This window comes from Aulonocara sp. 'chitande type north' Nkhata Bay, linkage group LG16 (assembly GCF_057382095.1).
Source record: "Aulonocara sp. 'chitande type north' Nkhata Bay isolate Kocher_YH1m ecotype deep benthic linkage group LG16, A_spYH_male_GT1.1, whole genome shotgun sequence".
Classification (NCBI taxonomy): Eukaryota; Metazoa; Chordata; class Actinopteri; order Cichliformes; family Cichlidae; genus Aulonocara; species Aulonocara sp. 'chitande type north' Nkhata Bay.
The window spans coordinates 26,017,350-26,025,523 of NC_141359.1; the positions used below are offsets into that span (position 1 = coordinate 26,017,350).

An 8,174-nucleotide genomic window follows, 5' to 3' on the forward strand; every position below is an offset into this window, starting at 1 on the left:
TCAAAGATCAGTTTTAGAACCACTTATTGCTTGAAAAGCCAAAAAACAACCCCCCCCCCCCCCCCCCCAAAAAAAAAAGACAATTCAAAGACTCCAAATCTGCAAAAATGTCCAGACGTGATATTTTTATTTCAATTCATTGAAGTGTGTTTCTTGGTCTTAAACACAAGCCCTTAAAATTCAAAGTAATCTCCTTTCTTGCTGGACTGTAATTCCAGCTTTGGCAGAGATAAACATGGAGATCAAGATACAGAACATATCATTTTGAACATTTGTGTTATTTTACAAGGATATATTTCTAGATAAATATAGTAGATATAATACATACTTACACATATACTCTATAAGCATACATGCAACACGCTTAATATTTTATTGTCAAATAAATCATAAAAAAAAATCTTAATGTCTAACTTTTAAATATTTCAGTATTAACATTTTAAGTGCAATATACATATCCACATGAGTCAAAACTATGTACATGCTACAGGGCGACTGGATTGTTAGATAATATATCCCAGGCGTTTCTTGATAAAATGGGCCACCAGAATTTGAGGTCTCTGCTGATATTCCACCAGAACATCATGAGATGATGTGATTTGGTCCCCCTCAAAGCGATTCAGCAATGCAACACATACCACAGCTCCTGGAGAGTGAAATGAGAGTTTTTAGAATAGTGCAGTATGTCAAAATCACAAGTAGAAGATGTACTTTGCAGCATTCAGAAGGTTTTGCCTTCATACAGTGTTTGCATTGTTAGAAAAATAATACCTTTGAGACCACAGACACGGCACATAGCAGCGAAAACAGTGGACTCCATTTCAATATTCCTCACTCCGGCCTCATAAGCTTTCCTCAGATACTCCAGTTTCTCTTCTTGGGAGAAGGAGCACAGAGCTCCATCCAGTCGGCCCTGACCTACAGAAACGGAAAACAGGATTTGTCAGGGGATGACAACTAGGAATTACAAATAAATGTTTAATGGAATTCTGTTCATACTGTACCTTCATAGAAGTCATGGGTGCACATGGTGTTTCCGATCACTGTTGGAAAAGTTTGAAGCTCAGAAGAGCACTGCAGAAGCTCGTTGGCCACTCCCTCATCCAGCTCAGTGTTCCTGGTGATAACTTTACCCAGAACGACCTGTTCAAACTGGGGGCGGAAAGAGTAGTCCACTGCTTTTTCCGTGATCACCACGGTCCCTGGAGCCAGACCTGTAGATGACACAGGGCATAATTTTCTTACATACTTTAACAAGAGTATTGTATTAATGACTTGAACAACTTGTTTAACTGCATGTAAAACTTTCTCATATTAAAATCAAAAAGACTTACCGACTCCACCAGACGTTCCCAGGCGAAACAAAACCACATCACGGCACTGGGCATGGTGCAGGAGCTTGATGAGCTCATGCAACATGATGGAGATTGATGGGACTCCCATTCCATGCTGTATTATATACACATTGCGTAGAAATTACATTTTCTAATCCGTAAAATACTTTTTCCTAACAACATTTAAAGAACAGTTCCACCCACAGCAAATAATGAAATACCTACACTTATAGAGAGAACTGGTCCCACTTTGTACATGCAGTAGCGATCAGTTCCCTCACAGATATCTTTGATGTCTCCTGGGTTTCCTGGCAGTTTCAGCTCCTGATGGATGAACTGGGCGAAAGCCTTCATTCGGTTTGCACTGCCACCAACACACACAAACTGTGGGAAACAGAGAAAAACAGAGGATTGTTGAATTGTTTTAGAGCTTTTAGAAAATAGTTTTATTTAAGCTGGACTTATTTTACAAACCTTAATATCTCCAAACATTTCAGGAAGGTTGTGAGTCTTAGTGCTCAGGCTGAAGTGGTAGAGAATGTCCTCTTCCATGGTGTCCAAATTGGGATTTTTTACTTGGACCTGTTCACTGAGTAGATTTTAATGCATTTTAGTTCATGAAGAGTGGTGAATCGACAATAAGTATATGTGCATGGATTAAATATATATTAAAACAGTGACATAAGTTTAAAGAAAAGCATCAAGAAATACTGTTTAAAAGACTTAGTTTAGGTTGCCAATACTTACTTTATATACTCATTCTCCTCATTCCCCATGTGGTTCAGAAGTATCGGTGTCATTACTGCAGCGTACACTTTCAAATGAAGTTTTAAAATGTCTCAAAACCTCCAAGTGTTTTCAGTTACTGCTTTCCAAATAAGAGTCATATCAGACTGTGCAGCAGATATAGTGGTGACCCCTGACCTTGCCACTCATTGGTTCCAGAAAGAGGGGAGTAGCTCAACCCTGCTGCTCCCACAAAAACATCCTCCAAGCCCCAAACAAACAGAGTACGATCAACCATAAAATTACCACAAAATAATAAAAATTACTGTCTGGTTCTAAAGTGTAAGTAAAGTTTTAAAAAGTCATACGAGCACCAGTCAAAATAAGCAATTGTTCATAAAGACAGTATTAATTTAAAGGCTGTTAACTCTTACAAAAGCATGAGTGTGTGGGTGTGTAATGTGTCACCAATAGCCAATCTGAGGCTGGTGAATAACTGGCGTGTACTGACATAATTTAGCAAAAGAACACCGAGATAACCTCTGACACTAGCACTGTCATATGAAAACAGAAACGCACAGAGCCAACATAATGTACCACGAACAGGAATCATGTTTAGTGTGGAAAATTTAGCCTGTGACATATACATATATATAAATGTTTCATTTTGGATTGGTTTCATTTTATTTGAATTATCAAACTTTTCCCAAAAGCTGACATTTACAGCCTTGTAGACACAGAAAAAAAACTTAACACAGGAGTTAACTGATGCCTTCAAGTGCACCACTAAAAATCACAACAAATAAAACGTCCAAGCTGTAATTCAGTGAGGCACTTTAATGCTCGAGTAAAAGATTTAACAATACAAATTTTTCTAAAACAAAGTAAAATGCTTGATGTGTCTCAGCATGAATCTTGTACGCCCTTTTCCCATCCAGGCACCCGGCAGTCTTCCGATCTATTGAAATTGAAATATATAAGAGTACAAGTCATTGTCACATAATTCACTATTATCTCTGTTATAGTGTAAAAAAGCCTTCTAAAGTCGTAATGACTGGGACCTTGAATTTTGTCACCTTCATCTTACATTCTGGTTATTAATAATAATACCCTCATAAAATCCATACACTGCTTAGCAGTTGGCCTTAATTTCCTTTCATAATGCAAAATGAGCATTCTGAAAGCAGAATAGGAAATTGGAATGTGTTATGCTTATTATAGGGTTAAAACTGTAACTCCATTGCTGCACTACTTACTTGACACGTCACTATACTGGTTTGCTGTCTTCTGCATAACCAAAGCTGAGCAGCTTTGACATGTCAACAGGGGCTGGTTTCTTGTCAATTACTCTGAAAGAAGATTAAAAATATAGTCCAAATATGATGGAAACAGAAATGTGAAAATTTGATCTTTTTAATGTCTTTTCCCCCTGTCTCTCTTTACCAACAAAGCTCGTTATTTCACTACACATTGCCTACAGTGCTCACAGTTTAAACATTAAAAATGGACCGTACCCCTCCAACACTGAATAAACTCTGGCTACTTATTACAAAAATTGGCTTCCCAACTAGTATTTGTCAAACAACACAAATATAGCAAAGATCCAACTGTGCAAAAATGATCCAGCAAAAGACTGGCTGCGTCTCACATTCAACATTTATCTCTTATCTCATTCAGACAAAGCAACAAAGAGAAGCACAAGTATTTTTCTCCAATTGGTTAGTCAGTCTTCTTCTGTCTGGAAACTTCCAGATTGCAACTGACTCATCTTCCTCCAACACTGTAGCTGATCAGCAGTTAAAAGTTGTTGCGGTAGGTTGATCTGTTCTGGAAACAAGCTTAATATATTACCACACTGGGGTGTTTGCAAATTTCACATAACTTTTTTATGGTAGACCTTTTGTGGAGTGCTTTCAACAGATATGATTGCGATCTCTGGTGCATTGCATGCTAGGTTATTTTGGGTTATTGACAAGTCACTGACATTTTCCCAGAGGTACAGAGAGCACACAGAACTAATCAGCTGTTAGCCAAAGCAAATAGATGAACATCTGGATTCATCTAGAAACCATCTCTCTGGGTGCTCTTTTGTTTGACCTAAGTTTTCAACCTGCCCAAGAGCATTTGTGCTTTGTCATCATAACACAGAGACGTATGGGACAGAATGTAATTACAACAATGTCTTGAATGTACATATATTTTTTAATTAGCCATTTATCTTTGCATCCTATACTGTATTATCTTAATGCTAATTATTACAAAAATAGAATGCCAAATATAAATAATATTAGTAAATAATACTCTAGACATGTTCGAATATATGTAAATAGATGGTCAAATCACTGTATGTAAATTAAGGTTTGTTTGATTTTAAATAACATTTAATAAAAGTCAATGTAATTAACTAATTTGTGATATACTATTTCTGTTGTTTCTTTAGTAAAAACAATGGGGAAAAATTCATAGTAAAAATAAAAAAAACCAAAACCATCCCACGCCTTTATCTGAAGTTCATACTAGACGGAACAACACTGTTTTCCTGTAACAAAATGATGTTTGTACTTGGATTAAACAGTGGTGGAGTGCCTCACCTCTGCAGGGTTGGGCAAGAATAACAGCAAAGGTTTTTTGGGTTTCATGGAAGTCTGCGTCACTTTAAAGTTTCATTACTGCATCCTTCTGGATTTAACATTGGACTGTTGTTCGTAGTTTACACTGCTGTTCCACTCTTGTGCTTTTAAAACCCAAATATTGATTTTCACCCCTCTGCTTAGTTCCCTCACTCATGCTGATCTTTAACTCTGGCCTGCATCGGCAACCATAATATACTAATAGTATATCAGTATGTTCTTTCTCCTTCATATTTCCTGCATAAAGTTGAGACATGCGCTACTGTAGTTTTTTGTTTTTTTGTTTTAATTACAATGGACAGTTGGATGGTGTCCTCATAATAAAAAGCACATACATGTTGCCTCTTTATTGATCTTATTTCGTCTGCTTCCTCATTTCAGGGAACTCTTGTGTGTGCCAGTACGCACATGAATGTTTATACCTTAACTGACTAACCATGAGTAAGTAAACAGTAGGTCATACACCAGATCTTAGAGACTCCTGGTTGTTCTGGTTTTAATGGCTGACAATATTGTTGACAGTGAGTCATTTAGGATGAATAATTTAATTTTGATCACTTTATCCACCCATTTCAGCAGGACCACACATAGTTAGTTGGGCACCATGGTGGCTCAGTGGTTAGCACTGTTGCCTTGTTGGGTTCAAACCAGGCCCCCACCCGCATCTTCCCTGAGTGTATGTTTTATGAGGGAGATCTAAGAGCTCCAGTTTCACCCCATATTGAAAAATACGGTGGGTTGATGCTGCCTGTGTAGGCCCATGAAAATCTCCCAAAAGACATGATTGATTACTTTCTGCTAAATAAAAAAAAGTATACACAGTTAAATGATCTGATGCTCTCCAACTGAGTTCAGTTTCATTACTGGCAAGCACAAATTGAAATAAACAAGTTTGAATGCAATCAGAAATAGTTGCACATACAGGACAGTGCAGGAAAGCTTTATGACCTTTTATTCTATGTGGTTGTCTACTTAAAATAAAGACCAAAATGGACTGCAATTCATTATTATACATGTCCAATGTCATTTACAACAAAGGTGGATTAGTATTAGTGTATTAGTATGATCCCATTATACTTTATGTCAAAGAATCTAATAGAGTTGTAAAACTGCCCTATGAGACCTCCCTTACACTAAGCATAAAACAGAACTTCAGCACCATCTTGTGACCACACTCACTTACATCCTCCTGAATTTGCTGGCCTCATGATATTGACTGGATGTCTGCAACTTCTCTGTCTCACTTTGGTGGACAGAAATGTTGTCCTGTAAAAAAAGTAAAAACAAAATCAGAATACGTGGACGCTATTTGTTGTTGACTAATTATTCCTAATTTGGTTGTTTTTGACAACTTAGCAATCAGCTTAAGTCATAGGAAGAAAGTACCTGAAGCACAAAATAACTGTCTGATACTGAGTATGTAACACTAAGCGAACAGTCCTTAAACTAACAACACAAGAGGTGGGATAATTGTTTATGGATCATATGCCAATATTAGTTTTCTAAATGACGTTGGCATTACTGTACCTCCTCTTTCTCATTGTTGCTGCTGTTGTCTCTTTCCCAGGCTGACATGTTGTCGCTCCCAAAAGGAGGTTCTTGTGGTTCAAAAGCTCCGGGGATTTTCTTCTCTTCACTGTTAATTAGCCAGTTGGAAAAAACAAAACAATATAGGTATATAAAAGTATCAAATCCTTAATGACAGCTTAAATACAAGATCAAGCAAAAACAAAACAAAACACAAAAACAACCCCCCCCCCCCTAAAAAAATAAAAAATAAAATAAAATATGGCTGTGGTTAGCGAAACAGGATAGTAGCATAAAAAAAGGTTTTGTTACATAAACAGTACTAGCAGTGGGAGAATCTTTACGGTATTACTGGCAAGTATTTATGTACGTATTAGAATAAAAACAAAGTGTACATACTACTATGAGTGTGTGGTGAAAACAATAACACAAATTTGAAACCTTGGCTCGCTTAAGTCTCCTGATTCAAAGCCAAACCAATGTGGAGGTTTGTATGAACTGGGTTTAGAAATAATTGATTCCTCGTGGCACAGAAGTCCTGTTGAACAAGGATAAGAAAAAAAAACACGGGGAAAAAACTAATGTTTGTAGCAGTTATCATACGGCAAGAGGAAAACATGGAAATGTAAGAAAACAGGACGGCTTTACCCTTATGCCCTCCTTGTTTTGCAAGTTTTACATAATCAGAGTCACTCTCTAGGACTCCAACTCTTCGCCCTCGGATCCTCTCCTCAGGAAGAGTGTTGGTAGTTGGGGACAGTCCAGGGATCTGTGAGATGTGGCCATTGCTTGTATGGTATCCTGTTTTGACTCCTGCAGTTTTAGTATACAAGCACACATATGTATATATATTCATTGCTTTATAAATTGCATTATCCCATGTGCCTATGTTACTTCACACAGCATCTCTTCACCAGTGTTATCCTCATAACCTGCACAACCTGCACACCCTGAACTAAGTATTCATAATTAGTTTTACTTGCCATATTTTGTTGGTTCCAGATCGTTACTCGTGAGGACGAAGGAATTTCTGGTGGAAACGGAAACAAAAAAGCCTGTCAACCTTTCCAGTTATACCTTGAGCGAGCCGCAAGCTGTTGTCATTAGCACCATCAAAGCAATAGTTAAATTAACCTTGGCGTTAGCTAGCTAATGCTATCTGTGGTAGCCTTGATTTTTATCCACGCCTGTAATTAAACACACATGAAAAGTAACATGACTAATTTGACTAAAGTTAAAGTTTCAAGATAGCGATTAAACTTCTGATTTAAAAGTAAAACGTCTTCGACTTACTCTGAATTCATTGTGAAAGCGGAGTAAGAAGCCGCTGTGAATGGAGGCAGACTGTTTGGAAGTTGTGATCGCGTTTCCATGGAAATGGGCTTGAGCCCTCTGGAATACAGTTGCTGTCCAGAGAAAAGTGCTGCGCGCAGAGTGAATACTCTCATAGGGTGCATGGAAAAAAAACAACAGTTAGTTAGTTAGTTAGTTAGTTAGTTAGTTAGTTACACTCATCATGGGCATGAGTGTCAATGGTAATTTGGGGCTTTTAATGATTTCTTTGAACTGTGAGTTTTGCAAGGTGAAATGATTCTGCAGCGTGCATCTTCGACGACTGCAAAAACTTGGAATTGGGGTTTGAATTTATTTAGCCCCCCCCCCCCAAAAAAAGGGGTAATATTTGGTTGAAAAACACTTCCTAGAGTTTTGCCTCAAGGCACACCAATGACCCCCCACTAATTGGGGGCTACTGTCTTAGAGCACCGACTTCTTTCTGCCGCCTTTCTATGTGGATGACATTTAGAGAGAGATTTGATGAGTTGAAAAGCTTTGTGTAAGGTGTATTTGAATAATGTTTTTAAAAATAATCCATTGACAACTTTTCAGTAATTTTCTATAAATAAATACTATCCAAGCATAAACTATCCTTTAGCCAAAGTTCTTCTTTTCAACCAGA

General features: G+C 37.6%; 2 protein-coding genes across 5 annotated transcripts; both read right to left on the bottom strand.

Annotated features, from left to right (window-relative positions):
* Positions 1–110: 110 nt before the first annotated feature.
* Positions 111–2,240, bottom strand: upp2 (uridine phosphorylase 2). Its single transcript, XM_086266993.1, has 7 exons — positions 2,082–2,240; positions 1,809–1,923; positions 1,560–1,718; positions 1,335–1,449; positions 1,005–1,214; positions 772–918; positions 111–646 (listed from the first exon to the last, which is right to left on the bottom strand). Exons 1-7 carry the CDS (start codon positions 2,132–2,134, stop codon positions 504–506), a joined length of 942 nt encoding a protein of 313 aa, XP_086123119.1. The 5' UTR covers positions 2,135–2,240; the 3' UTR covers positions 111–503.
* Positions 2,241–2,877: 637 nt separating this feature from the next.
* On the bottom strand, positions 2,878–7,614 carry LOC147311671 (uncharacterized protein C7orf57 homolog). 4 transcript variants are annotated; one of them, XR_015125404.1, is made up of 8 exons: positions 7,511–7,614; positions 7,201–7,247; positions 6,866–7,030; positions 6,659–6,755; positions 6,218–6,326; positions 5,870–5,956; positions 3,317–3,409; positions 2,878–3,018 (listed from the first exon to the last, which is right to left on the bottom strand). XR_015125404.1 is itself a non-coding variant. In XM_086266996.1 (8 exons), exons 1-7 carry the CDS (start codon positions 7,588–7,590, stop codon positions 3,328–3,330), a joined length of 651 nt encoding a protein of 216 aa, XP_086123122.1. In that variant the 5' UTR covers positions 7,591–7,614; the 3' UTR covers positions 2,878–3,018; positions 3,317–3,327. The 4 variants fall into 4 exon arrangements, 3 of the variants coding, with proteins under 3 accessions (XP_086123122.1, XP_086123121.1, XP_086123123.1); XM_086266996.1 differs by having other exon boundaries at positions 5,874–5,956; positions 6,866–7,018; XM_086266995.1 differs by having other exon boundaries at positions 5,874–5,956.
* Positions 7,615–8,174: the final 560 nt, after the last annotated feature.

What these genes read in the sequence shown, in the direction of transcription:
- upp2 (XM_086266993.1), bottom strand. Translation starts at nt 2,134, where the DNA reads ATGACACCGATACTTCTGAACCACATGGGGAATGAGGAGAATGAGTAT. An exon ending in AAATGTTTGGAGATATTAAG is followed by an intron (nt 1,719 to 1,808) that starts GTTTGTAAAATA and finishes TGTTTCCCACAG; the next exon opens with TTTGTGTGTGTTGGTGGCAG. An exon ending in GGGAACGTCTGGTGGAGTCG is followed by an intron (nt 1,215 to 1,334) that starts GTAAGTCTTTTT and finishes TGTCATCTACAG; the next exon opens with GTCTGGCTCCAGGGACCGTG.
- LOC147311671 (XM_086266995.1), bottom strand. Translation starts at nt 7,590, where the DNA reads ATGGAAACGCGATCACAACTTCCAAACAGTCTGCCTCCATTCACAGCG. An exon ending in GCTTTCACAATGAATTCAGA is followed by an intron (nt 7,248 to 7,510) that starts GTAAGTCGAAGA and finishes CGTTTCCACCAG; the next exon opens with AAATTCCTTCGTCCTCACGA. An exon ending in GCCAGCAAATTCAGGAGGAT is followed by an intron (nt 3,410 to 5,873) that starts GTAAGTGAGTGT and finishes ATCTTCTTTCAG; the next exon opens with AGTAATTGACAAGAAACCAG.